At 48.2% G+C, this 19,237-nt stretch overlaps 6 protein-coding genes across 6 annotated transcripts; all 6 read right to left on the bottom strand.

The window, feature by feature from the left end:
* Window positions 1–706: 706 nt before the first annotated feature.
* Window positions 707–2,479, bottom strand: YALI1_B28933g (uncharacterized protein; the record flags this gene model as incomplete). The annotated part of the gene is made up of 1 exon (XM_501210.3): window positions 707–2,479. The coding sequence occupies one exon, from the start codon at window positions 2,477–2,479 to the stop codon at window positions 707–709; it is 1,773 nt and encodes a 590-aa protein (XP_501210.3).
* A 3,293-nt stretch (window positions 2,480–5,772) lies between these two features.
* YALI1_B28895g (uncharacterized protein) lies at window positions 5,773–6,306 on the bottom strand (the record flags this gene model as incomplete). The annotated part of the gene is made up of 1 exon (XM_068282142.1): window positions 5,773–6,306. The coding sequence occupies one exon, from the start codon at window positions 6,304–6,306 to the stop codon at window positions 5,773–5,775; it is 534 nt and encodes a 177-aa protein (XP_068138243.1).
* Window positions 6,307–11,989: 5,683 nt separating this feature from the next.
* YALI1_B28830g (uncharacterized protein) lies at window positions 11,990–12,802 on the bottom strand (the record flags this gene model as incomplete). Its single annotated transcript, XM_068282141.1, has 3 exons — window positions 11,990–12,602; window positions 12,651–12,734; window positions 12,798–12,802. 3 exons carry the CDS (start codon window positions 12,800–12,802, stop codon window positions 11,990–11,992), a joined length of 702 nt encoding a protein of 233 aa, XP_068138242.1.
* Window positions 12,803–15,858: 3,056 nt separating this feature from the next.
* Window positions 15,859–16,881, bottom strand: YALI1_B28789g (uncharacterized protein; the record flags this gene model as incomplete). The annotated part of the gene is made up of 1 exon (XM_501208.3): window positions 15,859–16,881. One exon carries the CDS (start codon window positions 16,879–16,881, stop codon window positions 15,859–15,861), a length of 1,023 nt encoding a protein of 340 aa, XP_501208.1.
* Window positions 16,882–17,383: 502 nt separating this feature from the next.
* On the bottom strand, window positions 17,384–17,686 carry YALI1_B28781g (uncharacterized protein; the record flags this gene model as incomplete). The annotated part of the gene is made up of 2 exons (XM_002142986.3): window positions 17,384–17,547; window positions 17,656–17,686. The coding sequence occupies 2 exons, from the start codon at window positions 17,684–17,686 to the stop codon at window positions 17,384–17,386; spliced, it is 195 nt and encodes a 64-aa protein (XP_002143022.1).
* A 1,251-nt stretch (window positions 17,687–18,937) lies between these two features.
* On the bottom strand, window positions 18,938–19,199 carry YALI1_B28766g (uncharacterized protein; the record flags this gene model as incomplete). The annotated part of the gene is made up of 2 exons (XM_068282140.1): window positions 18,938–19,134; window positions 19,187–19,199. 2 exons carry the CDS (start codon window positions 19,197–19,199, stop codon window positions 18,938–18,940), a joined length of 210 nt encoding a protein of 69 aa, XP_068138241.1.
* Window positions 19,200–19,237: the final 38 nt, after the last annotated feature.

Genomic DNA, 19,237 nt, shown 5'->3' with positions numbered 1-19,237 from the left:
TTAAAAAACTTATAGATCAGCCCTTGGAGCGACGGTTTACATGAAGACCTGAAATGAGCCCGATAATGATGCTACAGCCAAAGTCACCACAGATGTAGACTGCTCGTGATCAGAGCTACACAGTGGTGCACTTTTCGTAATTGTAGCATCAAAACTCGCCGGAAAGCGCCGAAAGCGCCAAAATCATCAAAATCGCCAAAATCATCAAAATCGCCAAAATCATCAAAATCGTTAAAATCATAGAAAGCGCTAAAATCTTCAAAATCGCTAAAATCTCAAACCCCCCTTTCTATCCTCCCAGTCAATAACACTCGCACTTGTCATATCTACCTCCTATAGAAGCCTCATACACTCAATTACTGTATTACTGTACAAGATGCAACCAGAGCCTGGGCCCTGATCACGGTCCTTTCAGACGAAAACCTGATGTCTAAATTTTCAACGGTGACGACTAATGCTCGACCACCTAATATAAATAAAGAGAGGGTGACCCGGTGGTCCAGCACGCCGAATCGAATCAGCTCGATCCAAAACGCCTAGACAATTCCCATATTCCCTATTCCAGAGCAAGAGATCCAGATTAGGCAGGTCCAAATGAAAACTGGTGACCCGCCCAAAATCATCGTCCTGGAAACTGTAGTAGTACCCTTGTATTTGTACCACTGTATGCACCGCTGGCGCTACTCGGCCATTCATGCTCACTGTCTTACGCCCTCGAGGACAAACTGGCTGCCTCGAGCAGGTAATCCATACCGCCCCGCTGAGGAGCATCGCTCATCTCCACATCGTCGGCCTCCACAGGAAGAGGAGGCAGGGGCTTGTCCTTCTGGCCTTGAGGCGGCTGGCCCACAACAGGCCGCATGTCCGCCATAGGCAAAACATGCGACGACGAAAAGTCGCCAAACTCGGTGGGCCCTCCACCCTGTGCGGACGGAGGTTTGGGCGGGTACGAGTCGGGCCGCGGCAGGATGAGGTTCTTTGTGTAACTTTTGTTGACGGATATCTGAGGGCGGTTGGCTGAGTTGGGCCCGTTGGCGCCGTTGAACAGCGATGAGAATGGCGGCAGTGGCTTGTCCTTGTTGGGGGGCAGAGGTGCGACGCCGCTGCCGCTGGAGCCCCCGCTGCCGCTCATGTCGTCGTCCGACTCGTCCATGCTTTCGTTGATAACCAGAGACGAGAGCGACTGTCGGCCCGAGTGAGAATCAAAGCCGGGATCGCCCGTCATAATACCTGAGCCGCGGTACTGCTGGTGCGGTGATGCGTTGCCGGCGATCGAGCTTGTGTTGGTCGAGGGGCCCCAGGTTCGTGGTCGGTTGTCGTCGGGCTGGGGGGAGTTGGAGAACGCAGAGGTGGACGACGCGGACGAGTGACGGTTCGAGGCGGTGCCGTCCTGGCCCGAACACAGCACCGACGATAGCCACGAGTTCGTGTTGCCGGGCTGGTTGGACGCGGAGTGCGTGCTCACGGGGGTCGTCAGGTTGGACGAATGCACGGGGTAGTTGTAGGCCGACGTGAGTGAGTTCGTGGACGACACCGACGCCCGGACGTGGTGGCCACGACTCTGGAAGGGCGAGGAGAACACAGAGGCTGCGTCGCCGTCGCCGCCTAGAGATGGAGGCCGCTGTCCAGCCATGACTGGCGGCATGTCCGAAATGGAGATTCCGGCAATGGAGCTATGGTTGGAGTGGGTCGAGTACTGCGTCGGGGTAGTTGGGTATGTTGGCGAAGGGGGACCCTGCTGCTGCTGCTGCTGCTGTTGATGCGGTGGCTGTGGCTGATGCTGCTGTTGTTGTTGCTGCTGCTGCTGCTGCTGTTGCTGCTCCGTGGAGATGGGCGTGGGTCGTCGCTTACGCTGCATGTTGCCCACCTGGGGCGAATATGCTGTTTGCAGCGACGTCTGGGACGAGTTGACCGACGACGGCAACGACTCCTCTGACGAGTAGTGGTGCAGCTGCTGCTGGGCCTGTTGAGGTGGTGGCTGCTGCTGGGGTTGGCCGGGAGGGTACTGGTAGTCGTACATCTGGGGGTAGGCTGCATGAGGATGGGGTGCTCCGTGATGCGACATCATGGGCGAGGGCACATGGCCTGCGGGGCCAGGCGCCATGTGTTGGGGGTGCATCTGTTGCTGCTGTTGTTGGCCCATCTGTGGCGGCATGGGTACCTGCCCCATTTGGCCTATCTGGCCCTGGCCCATGGCCTGGAGGTCGCCCTGGGGCATGGGAGGCGGAGGGAGTGGGGCATGCAGAATGTGGTGGTCGTTGGCGTGCACCGTCTGGATGTGCTGCCGCAGGTTATCGAGACGCGAAAACGTCTTGCCGCAGTGGCATCGGAACGGCCGTTCGCCCGTGTGTTTTCGAATGTGTCGAGCCAGATGCTCCGACCGGGTGAAGGTCATTTTGCAGTCGCCGTACCCCGTACATTGGAAGATTTTCGGGTACTTGGTTTTGGTTTTCTTTGGCACCGGTGGTGGGGAGTTCATGATGGTGTATGTGTGTGTGTGTGTTGTCTCTGGAGGTGTCCGTCTGTGGGTTGTGTGTCTTTGTGGCTCTGTGTCTGTGTCGTTGGTTGTGTGTGTCCTTTATGTCCTGTCCTGGAGTCGCTGGGGAAGTGGTTTTGTGCTTTAAGAGGCCTCGGACTGTTGCAAACCGCGTGAGGGTGGGTGTGGCTGTGTATTCTTGCGAAGCTGTGTCTGTGTCGTGTCTGGTCGTAGCACCGTAGCAACTTGTCACGACTCTCGTCTCCCGCAATACCGGTCTGTAACTTGCAAAAACGAGTCTTGGGAATAGGTGTAAGAAGGACGTGTTTCAATTGCAAACAAGGTTCGTGGACACACTCGGTCAAATAGACTTGTGTGACGAAAAAGAAAAAAGTAGGGAGGCAGTTTTGGGTTAAGATTTTGGTTTAAACTCCAAGGATCGTTCTCAGTAAAGCAAAAAGCGTAACCTTGTACGGAAACGCAAAAGAACAAAATCTATAACGATACAGGGTGGTGGTAGTATTTTCATCGCGCGCTTTGAAAAGCGGAAATACTGGCGCGACGGACGCCCAAAGGTGACACAAACACACGGGCGCTCGCACGCCATCCACGTCTCTCTTCGTCTAGTAGGACACATTCTCCACCCCTGTCCCCGGTCATGCAAAGTCAACCTAGCAAGCCCAAGCAAGGGGAAAAAGGAAAAGGCAGAGTCCATAGATTTGCCCCTGGGAGGTTGTCGGTGGGGATGTGTTAGTCAGCTGTTGGGGTGGAAACGATTGATTAGTAAGCCCAAGACGACGAACTACAACTGCTTCATAGTGCGATTTGGTGGGGTTTGAAAATCCTGCCGTGACCGATATACTGATGTAACAATGTGTCTCACCTCCCTCCCCCGGGACCATCCCCATCGGGACATCTAATGTAAGGGATAGAAGACGTCATGAGCTGTCACCAGCATCATAAAGTGCCCATAGTGTAGACTGAAACGAGTTGTGGTCAGGCCCAAGGTACCCATAAACTTGTACCTGAGAGTCCATAGATTAGTCTACTACTGGTGAAGTTGCTTGATTGGATTTACAATCTATGTGCAGCCATAAAACAGCTACTTTCACCAGTACGAGCACAAGTACTCGTACAAGTATGTTATGTTAATTCAGATACTTCTCTCTACACCTGTTTAACTTCATCCGGAATGTTCAAAATGCCTTTGATGCTCCCTTGTGGCTCTTCCAGCTCTCTGGGGACGCAACATTCCATCACAGTCTTATTGCGAATCGTCTCAGGCCCAAAAGACGCCATAAACCTCCCCTCTCGGACTGTGGCCGCTCCAGCCTTCTTCTCAAGGTGGCCGGCTGCGTGTCTGGCTGCGTGTCAACCCGTCTTGATGCCTCCAAATCAGCAACCATCTGTCATCTGTCTTTACTAATCAGTGGGGAGTTGCAACTCTAAGCTCCACAATGGCATGGTTTCACAAAACGAGTCAGCCGAACTGCTGTGCTCGCTCCAGATTTCTTGTGCGTCCCAAATAGGCGCCAAAGTGGCTCTATGTGGCCGTACCATCCACCGTCGTGGTCCTGTCCCCTCCTCCATGAAAAAAAAGTTAAGCTCGAGCGTGACATCAGCTCCATGGAGATAATGGGGGAAGGGGTAGAAGCTGATTATGAGAGATATGGGCTGTTTTTGACACTTTTACGGGCTTCTTCGAGAGGCTCGAATTCCGATTTTCAACTCGGCTTAACAATAGCTGCGGTACTGCGGAGAATGAGTCGTTTCCCATGGGCCAATCCTACCTAGTCAAAAGAGCATAACGCGTGTTACAGTTAAGAGGGATAAATGAGCTCTATAGGGTGGTCCGTATGCTGTCGTTTAGTGACTGAATCTTGTCACCTGTAGTGCTAATATTGATGGAGCCTCATGCTGTGTTAATTAACCCTCTCTTCTGCTGTGCTCTGCGTCAAACCTGTTATCTAACTAGAGCTTACAGACACGCTCTGTTGGTTGAATGCCCGTCTGCCTCGGCTGTCCAGGTCCATTTAGGCATCAAACGGCTTTACTACACCTTGAAGATGCCAACAATCAGACTACTCTACCGGGCACAACGCTACATTGCGATGCAGCAGTTGGCGCCGTGAAAACAGCTAACGCAAGAAACGGTGTAGCTGGACGAGGGCTGCGTTGTATTTGTGTGAGTATTCGGTGCTAGCGTGACGTCGGAATTTTCTCTGCAATATTCAATAACAAGGTGCCGTATGACCGACCCGTTGCGTAGCAGACCCTGTTCCTGGGCCTAACGTGGGACAGAGTAACAATGACCTGGAGGGTAGGAGGCTGCTGACATTAATAGATGGACAGCTGACATGTCGACTTATGAGAGATCAGTTGAGCAAGGAGAGCTGGTACCGATACCAGTTGAACCGGATGTGGTGGGATTGGACCGGACTGGGTCGTCTTCACGACGTCTTCATTACGCTTCGTTACGCCTTCACTCTTCTCTACGTCTTCACTACGTCTTCATTATATCTTCACTACATCTTCACCACGTCTTCACGACGTATTCACTACGTCTTCGTAACATCTTCACTACGTATTCACTACAGCTTCGCTACGGCTTTGGACTGTATACGACCAGTAGTCGGTCCTCGTACTCGTCTGTAACGCAGATGAGACAACCGGGTGATGAGTGAGTAACCTTGGAGGGCAGATTGATGTTGTGGTACCGTACAAGAACAGTAATTAGCATCTATGTAGAGTTCCTGGTCGGAGTCTTTGTTGTATGATTGTATATATATTGTTTTTATTTTCACGATATTTTATTCGAAATTCGCATAAATTCGCATAAATTCGCCAATCTCCCAGTATCGGTTTCACGGTCTCCCCTCAGTCGCCCGGACTTGCCCGTCGCACCCCTGTACCGCGCCACTGGTTTTTTCCGCCACTAAACGTCGGTCTAGCGCCACTATTCGGCGTTTTAGCAGCTGTCAAACCAATTAGTGCAGCCATGGCCCTGATTTCTTGGCTCCTTTGTTTGGTCCAACCGTCAACTCTAATGACGTCATGTGAGCTGGGAGCAATACTGGAGAGGACAAAACAGGAAAATCATTATAAAAAAATATGAAAAAGAAAAAAAAGCTGGGCGACAGAACGGCACCACCACAGGCAGAAAAATATAAAACGGCGCAAACGGGCACGTGGGAATCACGTGATAGGTATCAGTAAGCCATATCCCCACCTATATATATAATATGTAATCTCTGCGTGTGTGATACTTTTTTTTTTCACACCATCTCCTGTCGGGACTAAACCCCTGGTGCCTCTCTGGCGACCTGGTTCGTCAAGGCACGGTTCCTGGTCCCAGGCACGGTATTCCGAGTCGTCTGGTTTTGTCTTGGGTTTTGCGTTTTGGGGACCATTATTTCCTGGATAATTAAACTTTGTATGGTAAAGTCAAATATAATAAGGTTTGAACAAATGTAACATGGGTTTGGCTTTGGCAGACAAGGGGGGTTTGGGGAGGGTGTGTGGAAGTTGGGTGACCGCAAATGGAGACAGGCCTGATTGAGACGGACAGAAAAAAGGGCAAAAAGGGCAAAAAGGGCGAAAATGGCGAAAATGGCGAAATGGGCGAAATGGGCGAAATAGTTGAAATGGGCTTGTAAGGCGAAAATCAAAGAAAATCCACAAAAGAATTCTAATCGGACCGGTTCAGCCGCAACCATCGCCGCTCTCCATAAGTCTCGAAGTCGTGTCACGTGAGCCAAACGCTCTTGCTCCTGGCTCCGTGGCTCCGAATAGTGTTCACACTTAACCCACTCCACCCCAAAAAAGTTCATAAATGGCCTCCTATCACCACACGCACAGGAAGGAGGTTGCTGCAGAGAAGTCACAGGGTAGCAAAAAGAAGAGGTTTGCAAGAGCGGGAAAAAATCTGGGAAATTTGAAACAGTCCGGAAAAAAACTCATTTACCGCTGCGTCTGATTCTGCTTCCTATTCTCCGTCCAGTGTGTGCCCCGTTCAATCACCCAAGCATGTGCATACTGTGAGATGATCAGCTCTTAGTCAGACCCACTTAACCATGACTAAGAAACGATAAAGACACTAAAATTTATACGAGAAGGAAATGCGGAGTCATTGAGAGCCCGCTTCTCCTGGTGCGCCTTTCTTGGTCACTCTGTGGCCGTCTACTTTGGGCAGAGATCTTCATTACCCCTCATTTCCGATCGACATAATCTCAAACCAGTGACGTAGCTCGTATGCATGGGTGGGGGGCCAGAATCGGAGGTTTACAAGCCTTTGGCTTTTCTCACAGGCGATTCTAGTGCTCTTTCTCTCTCTCGCTGTCGCTCTCGCATATCGCCTAATTATTTTCTCTCTCTTCTCTCCACGCCTGGTGACTTGGTCGGACTTGGTTTAACAACTGCACATAAACCTGCTTGTCTAAAAGTACACTCGTATTGTCTAGCGGCATTATGATTCGAAACATGGCCCAATCACGGGCACCAAACCGACAGGGCCCCATGTAGGTTCCCGTAGGTTCCCCGCCAGTCTCTCCTATCTGGTGATCTTCACTCAACAACACGATTGTCTGTATTCGTGTTGATCAGATCTACAAGAGTGCGGGGCAGTAATGTGGGGGCTACGTTGATAAACAGGGTCTTTGTACCATCAAGAAGAATGTCTGTCACAGTGCCAATCACTCTTGTCTTTGTATTTCTTGTTGTTTTCGTGCGTGTTGCGGTGCTTGCTGTTGTTTCATCCGAGCCTTTGCGGCGAATAAAATCATCTAGGAGGTTACTAATTGGTGTCTTTGGAGTGGTCCCGTGCTCGTGGTTTCAATTGTACCATTCAAACCCTCTCTACCTTTGCTGTCCATCGAGAAATTCTCACTTCCTTTCAAATAAAGCTCGTCAGATGCTTGAGCTTGTAGCGATAGTCGTAGTGGTCCGATGTGGGTATCGTTAGAATCGCTCTATTCAGTAAATTCTCTAGAAACACTCCAAATCGCTACCATTATGATATTGCAACCCTCCTCTTAATCAGCTCCTCAAAATAAACTCGTATATCTTGCATGCATTATCAATCACATCTATAATAGCTGAAGTAGATGTATACTGGCCTCGTGCACACGCTAAAAGTGTCGATATAAAGATACTGTCACTTTATATACAACACAAAATGGCTGATAATCTCTCTTGCATCGTTTTAGTACATTTTACCTGACTTTATATCCTTTTCCCATCACCACAAACGCCTCCCTCCACACTACATACTGCACTACTTACAGAATATACCATCTCAACCCCCAGATCAGTCTAAAACCGAACAAACACTTTCAATTCAGCTTATCCGATATTTAGACTACCTCCGGAATGTGTCCCCGTGTCTCCAAGTGCCCCTCGGAGTCCGTGTTGAGACAAAAGGGGGCAAGTGACACATCTCGAAGTCCTCACGAGACACCGAGCGGAAGATAGAAAACTCCGGACCGAAGATGGACATCTCCAGCGTACGGGAATTAGAGTGTTCCGGTCCTTGCTTCCTTCGTAGCCCTCGCGAATACGTCGTAAATCTACGGCTTCCCGAAAGACCCTTTTCTGCGTTCCTAACCCTGCTTCACAAGAATTGGTAAAAAAAACTGGTCGCTGTGTTTGATCTGCCTTGGCTGTAACATGCAGCACTGGTCCCTAGCTGTGCCGATCAACAACCATAATGTTATTAGCCAGTATAACGTCGTTTAGCTGGAGTATGTGGCTGTAGGGTCCCTGTGGGGGTCTATACATGAGATAGTCAAAGAGGGACTAATTAATGACACGAGAGGAAAATAAAAGGACAATAATTAGATCGTATTTGACATGGCCGTTGGCGGGCGACAGTCCACTCTCACACCGTGGGCCCGTCTCTCTGTTTGTATACTCCTCTCCACACTAACAATAGAGCCACTGATCGACATTGACGAAAAATTTTCGTTCATTTATTTCGAACCAAAAAAAAAGCAGCTTTGTTAGCTGAAAGGGATAATTCTAATCAAAATAGCGTCAGTGATCCGACGTTGGGCAAAAAAGTGGACTATCTGGGCCCGCATGTTGCTGCTTGAGGATCCTTTTTGGGGGTCTGGATCGCTACTTTAATATTTTCCAATTTCTTTGGATTTTCCACTCCTTTATTGGCGTTTGCATTTTTAGCTTCCGTCCTTCGTTTAAAGTGCATTTCCCCGCACATTAACTGATCAGCTTCCATGCGTCGACTGTCTCAACAATTTGCTCATTGCAACTGAGGGCAGTTTTGTGGGGTCGAAATCGGAAATTCTGACACGAAAAACTCCCCAGCCGATTCTTGTGGCTCTGCTTGTACGTCTCAAATTTTTTATTTTTTTTATGGCCTTTTTTTGCGTGTGTTCAAGCCCCCTGAATGCTCGCCTTTGCTGACATCAAATATGCAGGTTACACTCCAGGCATCCCGGAGTTAGACATGTCTCGCTCCGTCTTGGCTAAAATCGCGTAGAAAATGGCAAAGATCGCAAAAAATCCAGACTTATATCAGAAGAGCTCGGAGAACCCGGAGTACTCAATAGGAGACTCCTTGGACATCTTTTTGTCAAGTTAAACCACGCGTGGCGTTTTTAACCCAACAAACCACTCCTATTCTCAGACCACCACGCACAAGACTCAACTGAGCGGCTGGGCGGGACTGGCTGAAAGTCGGCAAAAAGAAACCATGTGCGCAAAAAGTGTCTTACACACAACCCCATCACGTGACAGACAAGTATATCTCTGGGCGCGGTGATCTTTTTACTCTTTTTTCTTTTTTTTCTCTTTTTACTCTTTTTACTCTTTTTCCTGCAGCGTACATTAAAATGTCGTTGTTGGGAGGCTAATTTAAGAAACGAGAGATTGGCAGAAAAAAAAGGAGTGTCACGATAACGGCATGAGGGGTAATTACTTGCAGGTTGAGGGGGTTTTGAAAGCAACTCCAGACCTGTTTCCAGAGGTCGTGAACTTACATATAAGTTAACCCGTCTGTCGTTGTTTGAAGACGTGTTTGGTGTGTGGGTTGGTTCTTTGCGTCCGACGGATATTATGCTTCTCGCAAATATCCCCAGAACTCAAAACACGAATTTAAGCTCCAAGCATAAACGCGCGCCGCTGCCGTTTCCCCATTCCCAAATCGGAATAAGGCAGGGAGTGCACAACTGATCGTCACATTTTAAAGCGGGTCCTGTCTCTCTGGAAAGACGGAAAAGCTTAGTAATGGCAAACGGAACGGCCAAAGATCTGATTCCATGGTTTGGTCTGGGGGGAAATCACGTGACGTAAACATTTGCGGACCCATTCCTAGCTCTGACCCCTCCCGCGGTGTTCCGACGGCTTCAAAAAAGTAAGGCCATTTGAGTACATTGCTGCAGATGGAGCTGCATGATTGCTGCGCGGTGCACGCCATTATGTCTGTGGAGTCACGTGAACCTATGAGAGGACAAGACGAGGGGAAACGGGAACGGGTCTGATTATGGTCCAAACGTTCCACATGAGAAATAAGGAGGTTTGGTTGTACAGGATCTGGTGGATACTTCGTATTGTTGTCCTGTGTCTCATATTACGTTTTTTCCTATTACGTATTAGTAAACTTGAATACCGTTGGGAGTTTGTTTCGTCAACGGTTGAAGTTCTTTTTTCCACTGAAAAATAGGTCCCTTTATTTTCAATACAAATATAAATACTGGCACTGCGCAAAAGCCGGCAGAGATGCTTTGAAAGAACACCTGTCCTGGACCCAAAGAATGCGTGAGGCCGACCGTGCATAGACTATCAAATAGACGGGCTGATCGCGCGTGTCGCCAAAAAAAGCCAAAGTCTGCGTGCTTTTTTGCCACATCCCCGTGCAGAGCCAAGCCCATCATGCGAGCAAGTCCCGGATCAGGGAGATAGGGGAGCTGATAGAAGAATGGGAGTGGCGAGTGGAGACTGTGGAGACTGTGGCAACTGGAGGATCTGGAGAGATTTCGGACTCACCATTGTACTTAATGGCATCACGTGATCTCTGTGAACAATGCCTGACAACATGCAGACTTGATCACAACTGTAAGCGAGACTGGTTGGGTTATGGTTCTTCTATTAATTATGGAAGGGAGGAAGAATGAGGTGATGATGTCATTTCTGGTGTACAGTGTTGTAGTCGGGGCGATTGGTGATGCAGATGCAGATGTAAGGGGTGGTTTTGGTGAGGAAGTGGTTTGCGGAATGACTTTCATGCAGAAAGTACGTCATAGGGAGTTTAAACAAGATCCCCACTACAACTCGATTGGGTGTGGTCAAGTATGTTCGTAATAGTGAAGCTGAGAATGGTGTTCAACTATATTCAAGTAATCACCAACAAAATGCAAATTAAACGGGGTTTTGAATAAATACTGTACTTGCGCTATACAAACAATACCAGTATGATATAGTACACAAGGAATGTAACCCTTCATCCAGCCGAATTGTATCAGCTCCCTCTCGCTCCCTCTCTATCACGTGACTCGCGTAAGAGAGCTCCTCCGTCCAACTCCACAAGATCATCCTGATATTATTGTGAGCACAGACTTCAGGGTAGCATCCAGAGAGGCAGACAATAGCATTGTTGAGTCATAATAACTGTTCAGTAAGACTGATTCAGTACGTCTCTCCGTTCACCATTTCCTTGGTATGCTCTCCTGCTCCCTCTACAGCGATACCAGTACACTGTACAGTGGCGATATTATCAAGAAAGTTGTTTCAAGAGGTCATCTGGGCTGCATATTATGAGTGTGGAGAATCGACAAGTCATATATATTGACCTTGTAACATGATAGTGAATGTTCCCCTGTTGGCGACTGGGGTGAACTGTGACTCCCCCAAGCACAATCATGTCTACAAAGCAGATTGAACATAGAAACTGTTCAGTTCACCTGGACGTATGTACTTGTCCATATGCTAGAGTAACAAGGTCATTCATCTTATGTTCTACCGTACTTCAAGGCCTTCCCTCTACTACAAGTAGCTACTACACCTACTTGTAGTCTCCAGGGGCTCCTGGATAGACGGTATGATGTGTATGTGAAGCTGGCCCCTTTCAGAATCCATATTTCTGTCAGATGGTTCATGAGATACCTCTGATACGAGTACAGTAGGTACAGTAGATACAGTACTTGGTACATACTGCACAGGACTCTAGGGTCTTGAGCACTCTCTGTCGGGGGAGGCTTTTGAAGAGAACGCGTCATATATATCCATCTGAATACTCATACTGAAGGAGAATCATGGGTGTTCCTAGACAATCGGAACATCTACAGCAAGTTCTAGACTGCAGATACTCCACCTGTAACCCCTGAGCCCCTGATGTCTATAACGCATGTGCAGGGAGAGCGCGACACGGTAGATTGTTTTACGATATCGTTTTTACTGGCTGAAGCACCCAGTCTTCCACACCTCTGTCGTTAAATTAATTTCACCTATTTACTTACATCCATGCTCAGTGTCATAATACTCTTATCCTCCACAGCCTGTCTAACACGAGCAGCTGTCCTGCTCAGGCTCGTTTGTAATATTCACGTCAATCAGCTCGCTCTGGTCGGTCTTGAGAGCCGTCTCGAGACCGGGCAGCTCGGACGCCACCTTGTTGAGAATCGACTTGACATTGTGGCCAGCCTTGGCCGACGTCTCCAGAAACAGCGCGTCGTACTGCTTGGCCTTTTCCTGTCCCTCCTCGGTCGTCACCTCTCGTGACTCCTCCAGATCGCTCTTGTTTCCAACTAGCATGAGCACCACTTGATTTCCTCGCTCGGCCTTGACGTCCTCAATCCACTTGTCCACGTCCACAAACGACTTGCGCGAGTCGATGGCGTACACAACAATGGCAATGTGACTATCTCGGATGTATGCTGGCACCAGAGATCGGAACCGCTCCTGGCCCGCAGTGTCCCATAACTGCAGCCGGATGGTTCGATCGGGCAGATACATGGGTTTGGACAGAAACTGGATGCCGATGGTTGCCTCGTAGTTCTGGTCAAACTTGTCGTACATGATTCGCGTGATCAGCGACGTTTTTCCCACACTCTGCTCGCCCACAATGACAAGTTTGAACTTTTGGATTTGTCCTGTTTCGGTCATCTTAGTGGTTCTGTGCGACTATCTGGGGCGGTGGAAGCGTGTCTTGTAACGGTGAAACTGTCGGGTGGCAAAAGTCGCGGGTTTGTGTGACTTGTTTCGTGTCTTTGCTTCGCTTTTCGGTAGCTCAAATCGCCGTTCTGTGCTTCACCCTGATATTATCACAACCTGTTAGTCCGTCATGTCCCTCTGGGTGGTGACAACTCACTGCATGTGTGGGGGTTAGGGTTTGTACCGGTTAAGGTTGTGGGTCTTGTGATTAGGGCTGAGGTGTTCTGTGAAACGGGCATGGCCAATTCTGAAGAGTGGAATGGACACCTCCAAATTTCTGCGAGTTGATTCCAGTTTGAATTTTTTCTGTGGCGTCATTACTGCGGAAAACACACTCCGTCTACAAGACTCCTGATCACGTGTGCACCGTTGGCAGACAGATTAGGCTGCTCATACGGACTGTTGGGAGAACGAAACTTGAGCGATATGAAAGGAGACATGAGAGAGACCTACAAGTATCGTACTTGTAGACATAGGCCTGGAAGCGGAAGCGGAAGCGGAAGGTGTGGGCACAATAAATAAGACTTGTTGTGTTTATACAAGCACGCTATATTACGAGTATTATTAGTCCATTGTGGCACCTGTGTGCAAACTATTTCGTACTACGCGTACTACTCGTACACGCACAACGGGAAGGTGTTTACGTGAGAAAAACTTGGGGCATGATATATGGATAATATGGACTGATACAGTAATCTCCCTTGAAGTCATTGGTGACGTGTATTTTTACGAAAGAGCTCCATTGCACGTCGATTTCACTGTACACCTCGGCAACTACAACCGACCCTCGGCTACCCTTGACAGTTGATGTGCCGTTGTAATGTCGTCTAGAGTCGAGATTGCAACAGCCTCCATATCATTTTTTCAGTCTAAACCAGTTTTTATCTGCTCCTCAGTCGTTACTCAGCAGATCTAGACTATCTGTTGGGTGCATGGGTGCAAACCAACCGAACTCTTACTGCCGGCAAGAGACACTTGTTTCATGGAAATTAGACTGAAATGTGTCTGTATTTTGACTATGGAAACGTCTCTATACAATAGATTACTGCAGATGTTTATATCTAGCTCTGTTTATACGTGTGTTGGTCCTCGCTCTCAAACAAGTGCCCTGTCCGGTCCATCTCTTCAGCATATACTACGGCCCAAGTCAAGTTGCAAGTCTAGTAGCACATTCTATTGACGATGCAGTAAATTTACAGTAAAAGACTTGGAATGTGCTCGTCGCTAAACTGTTGGTTCACCCCTACCCCTGGATGTGCCGCCCTCGAGACATGCTTTAGATCTTCGGAACATACAAGGGTACAAATAGTCGTGTTTGTATTCGTACAGGCAGTAATCCAAGGGTTCATCAGTTAGTCTAAGACTACAGTATGTACTTATGAGGTTGTATATTACCCAAGGACCCTGCTGCATCTCCCTGACATGGCGAGAAAGTCCACGTTTTCAACAACTCAACAGGAATGAGGCACTCGTACACCACACATTGGTACGTAAACCTGTGTTACTCTTTTCCAGCAATTCTGTCAATACTGTTTCCTCCACCTAGTGTCAACAAGACCAATGGTCGTACCCTTGTAGCTTTCACGCGCTAATGGTTTAGGTCCACTTGATGAAGAATATATCAACTGCCCAGCGTGTCAGTTGTGTCTTAGTCATGGGTAATACCTGGTCTGTTGGCTCACAATTTATACGGCAATCTCGTAGTTCGATTGCACATCTCTGACCTGTCGTAATCTCCTCGTATTCGTTTATAAATGGGGGCTTTATCCATGCGGATCGTGCATAAGACATGTATTGGGGACACGCGAATTGTTCTGGACTTGGCTAACACTATGTACTCGTAGTTAGGATATAGCGTGTTTCAGACTGTTTTGCAGTAGTCGGGTTCCATATATCCCTTGGTTGGTGAACTGGGTGAGCCGAGGCCCATTGTTTCTGGGGTTGAATGGGGGGGGGGGGGGGGGGGTTCAAAAAATGTAAGAAATTGGAGAAAAGTGCGAGAATACAGAAGTGAGGAGGATAAAAAGGCGAGATATCTGATTCTGCTTAAACAGGAAACATTTCTGCTTCAGGAATTTCATCCTGTCAAATACATTGTAAGGAAGACGGGACTTCCCTGAGGAACGGTTGTATCCAGTTCATAGAGGATTGCAATTTTACAGCTCGATACCACTTGTTTACAACCCTTAGTGTTATTTACTATGTCACTGTGACCGGTATGCTGAGATATATGCAGACTCTTGTATCCAGGCTCGGTGTAATGTTCGGTATGGTATCCTGTAATTGGTTCCATTGGTGCCACTACTGAGAACATACAGACGACTTCCCAGGATAACAGGATATCTCCCTGGATATCGAGGCCGTTCTGATCTATCTGTAGAATCTGCTCAACGATATGATTCCCAGAAGAACGTTATATCGAGTTTGCTGCCTAGCAATGCTGCTGTTACTACTTTTGCTTCAGAAAATCAATGGCGTCGAATTTGACAGCCTCGTTGAAAGCATAGATATCACTAACCAGATCTCCTATGACTTGACTTCAACGAAGGCAAGATGTACACCCAGATCTCCGATCTGCTGACCAAAGAGGACGGGATAACCCCTCTGCCGCCATCAAGTCTATCCCCCACCTCAACTCTCTGAAGTCCAAGACTTTGAAAACCGATGACAAGGCCTCCAAACAGTTATTTGCCCGATACCACTTTGACTTGGTTGTTTCCCCTTTTTCAGCTGTTTTCACCGACTTTAATAACCAGTTTTGCGCCGTCTACTTCGACTGAGGTAGAGCAATCCGTCTACTTAGATATCCCTCCTTCATCCCCAAGATCGGGAGCTGCATGAGACCAAGTTCGTGGACACCGAGATCCTCAAAATTCTGTCAAGAAGATCAACTTTGTGCGTCACCACCTTCAAACCCATAAAAGGCCAAGTGGGTGTCGAAGGTCCCCATCCCAGGAGAATTGGAGGGACCTCGACACCATTGTCAAGTCTGCTGAAACTTCTTAGTTCATCGAATATGCCACATTCTATGACACAGCTTCTTCTCTCTCTGTATACAAGAACATTTCTTCTCATCTTCATCATGGAGATCCTTCTTGTCCCTATATCCCCGTGTACTTCTACACAATCTACAAAGTGCTTAATATTGCCAAGCACATCTTCTTGTACTTATAAATACGTTGTCCACTATAATAGTATCCTCCTTGTTTTACTCCAGTCTACTTCTTCTTCTCCCCTTCCTTCTCCTTCTCCTGCTGCCTTCTCTCAGCAGCTCGCTGCAACAGCTCTCGGATGCTCTTGTTCTTGTCCTCCTTTTCCTGCTGTACCTCGTTGCGTCCTCGTCCAAGAACATATGTGCCTCCGTGCCAGCCTCCAGAGTCCCCAACGTCCTCATCAGAGTCCATTTCCAGCCACTCTTGGTACGGTCCAGATGTTGTGGAGACAGCAGTACCTCCCACAGTGTTTCCCTCCTTGCCAAAGGGGTCAAGCTCAACAACCTCCTTCTCCAGAAGCTTGCAAAGCCGCCAAAATTGGTCATCATGATCACTGTACACATTGTGAGCTAGCTCGTGACACAAGACGTTTCGCACGTTGTAGTAGTTTCTCCATCCCTGGTAATTATCTGTTCGTAGCCGCAATTCAATCACCTGGCCCTTGTTTCTGTTCAACCCCAGCAATCTCTCTGTTCCCTGATGATCACTGTTGGTGTTTGAAGCCGGATCAAGTTCTGTGAGAACACCAATTCGCCACTTGTACTTTTGCAGCACTGCAATCACACCCCTGTCCTTGCTCAGACGTGTCAGCAGCTCCAGGGCACGCTCCTTTTCGGGAAGCCAGTCCAAAGGCACAATCTTATCGAAACAGTACTCTGAGGGAGCTGGAGGGGGTGTATTTCTGCCGGTTTTCCGTCGGTATAGCTCCCGATCTCGCCGCTGTCGCGCCTTCAGCTTGGCGGCCTCCTGAGCAGCACTGGTTTCCATCTCCTCGAGTTTTCCAAGCGCCGAAATCGTCGATCCAATCAACATGACTTTGGATCCGTCTGGAATCAGCTTGAACACGTGATCCGAGCTGTTTTTGTCGCTGATTTTGACCAGACCCTTCTTGCCCAAAAAAACCTTTTGGTTCTTGGGTGGCACGCCTGTCGTGAGATCCAGTTCCGCCTGTAGATCGGCCAGTGTGAGATCCTCAGGGAGATCTGTCAGAGGCGTACTTTTGCCCTTGAATGAGAGTGTGAGGTTCATGTTGTTGATGTTGTTGCGTGTATGCTGGTTTGTTTGTACTGGTCTCGCTATTATGTCGTATGAGTAGCTGTGCAAGTTACTGCACTTGAAGACGACACCCTAGTATATCCACATCCATGTTGGTGGCGTGCATAATCGCCAGAATGTTATTAGTAATGGTGGCGACAGGCGAGAGGAAACTTGTGATGTGATTAGAGAGCACAGCAATAGAAACTTCTAGATACGGATCTTCTAGGCGGCCAGGTTTCGTATCGGAAACTTGAGCCAGTCCATCTATCGAAGTTTCTAGAATGTGTACAGTGAGCTTGGTGAAGCTCCACAAGCGCGTGTACGAGTGCGAGTATCATTAACTAGTGAGAGTGGATTCAAACAGCCTCCCCCGTCCTTTGACTCTGTACCGCTGAATCTGTCTACTTATCACAGCAACTCATTCCAAAGACTACACATCAACAGCACGTAAAAAGTGATATTTTCTAAGTATCTTCAAGCTGCCTGGAGAAGATTATTTCTTACCAGACTTCTTGATACCTCCTCCGGAAAGAGGACCTCCCTTGCCGGCCTTGGCAGCCATCTCCTTTCGAGCCTTGGCGTCAGCCATCTGCTTCTGCTTGAAGGCGAGATCCTCCTCGTCCAAATCAGTCTGCTTCTTCTTGGGAGCCTTAAGAGCTGGGTTAGTGGGGGTTGTGGGGGGTTGATCACGTGGGATCGGCTGGTGAATCGATTAGTCATCGCATATCCGTCAGATTCGCGGCCTTTTTCCGCCACAATACTCACGCTTAGCTTTTCCACCCTGTCGTCCGGACATATTTGTTGATGATGGTTATGGCTGGCTGCAGAAAAATGTTTTAGAGTTGTCTGCACGTGACGACGTGGGTCAGCACGGATGTATCCGTAGATATAGGTGGTTACCTGGGACAATGGATGGAGAGAGAAAACCGTGATGTGTAGTTGGGGGATGTCAGGCTCATTGTGTTGCTCAGTCTTGCCCGTCTCTCGCGTGGACTTGTTATCCAAAGTTATGGATTTATAACAAACGGTGTACTAAACATTCAACTACAATGTAGCCTCACTTAGGAGAAAACACGGACAAGTCAAGAGTCCATGAACATTGTTAGAAAAGGGGTATATTTGTCACCACTTTTGTTGAAGAGTTGTATACCTGCATTCTACTCGTGTACTCGATGCATCTCTTGAACGTCTTCATTAGCAGAATATAATGTCTTCTACTATCTCTTAACTATCTTCAACTAAATAGTTCTCAACTACGAATGTACAGTATGTGATGTGTGGGCACACTGATAACCACCTACAACCCCAACCCTGTTATGCCATAAAAGGAATGTCGTGTCAAGACATGGACCTCCATGTAATAAACGATAGTGAAGATTGACATTGATGGTAGTGGTCAGAAGTGAACAGTTGAGTGGTTATAATGTCACCTGGCCTTGCTCAGAACACCTTCACGTGACACAGACAAAGTCAATTCAACACTGCAAAGCTATCTCTCTGCAATATAGCATGTATAGATACCATGGTACACTACTTCACGTGATCGATATATCCTAATATTCACAAACAGGAACCACCCACAGACACTCATCGACGCCAATTGAACCCCTCAATGACCCACAATTCCACATCTTCCTCATTCTCACCTCACCTACTTAACTCCCAATCAGGACACCAGGGCAAGGGTTGAGAACGTGTGTTATTCGCTATCTATGCATGGATTATGCTTCGCCGCTGCCAAGCCTATGTTCAACCTGGCCAAGTCCGAGAAATCCTTTTTTTTTTTTTTTAGAAAAGAAGGACTTTTTGGAGACCGGGGCTGTTGATGCCGCCGCCCCCACAGCGGCCCACAAACCTACTCACTCCGGAACAAGCCTATGTGTCTTAAACAACACATTATTCCCGATTGGGCCAGTGCCGTGGGAGGCAGTGTCCAAAGGGACAGGCCGGCCAACAGAGGCTTAGAGAAGAATGGATGGGTTCGAGAGAAAAGGCATTGAGCTGGTCAATGAAGGAGTATCGAGTCGCACAATGACAAGGGGTCCACCTAAGACACCAATTGGACTATTACTTCATTACGTAAGGCCGATAAACTGATGCAGCCATCTTCGGTAGAGCGAGTGAAAATCACGACGACGACGACGATCACCAAGATGTTAACGAGGCTCACGTTATCATTCGCAATCAATACGAGATCCCCGGAGGCTGAAATAACCGGAGATTCGCCAGCCACAATGCGAGTGACTGTTGTTTATTGGATTGTCTGAAGTGAAGACAAAGGACATCCAAATTGCACGGTCAGAGAACATAAACAAGCAACAAGAAATTAATACTTGTAGTGTTCACT

Source organism: Yarrowia lipolytica, chromosome 1B (genome assembly GCF_001761485.1).
Source record: "Yarrowia lipolytica chromosome 1B, complete sequence".
NCBI classification, from domain to species: domain Eukaryota; kingdom Fungi; phylum Ascomycota; class Dipodascomycetes; order Dipodascales; genus Yarrowia; species Yarrowia lipolytica.
The sequence above is the reverse complement of the archived record's forward strand: the minus strand, read 5'-3'. Positions and strand labels throughout refer to the sequence as shown.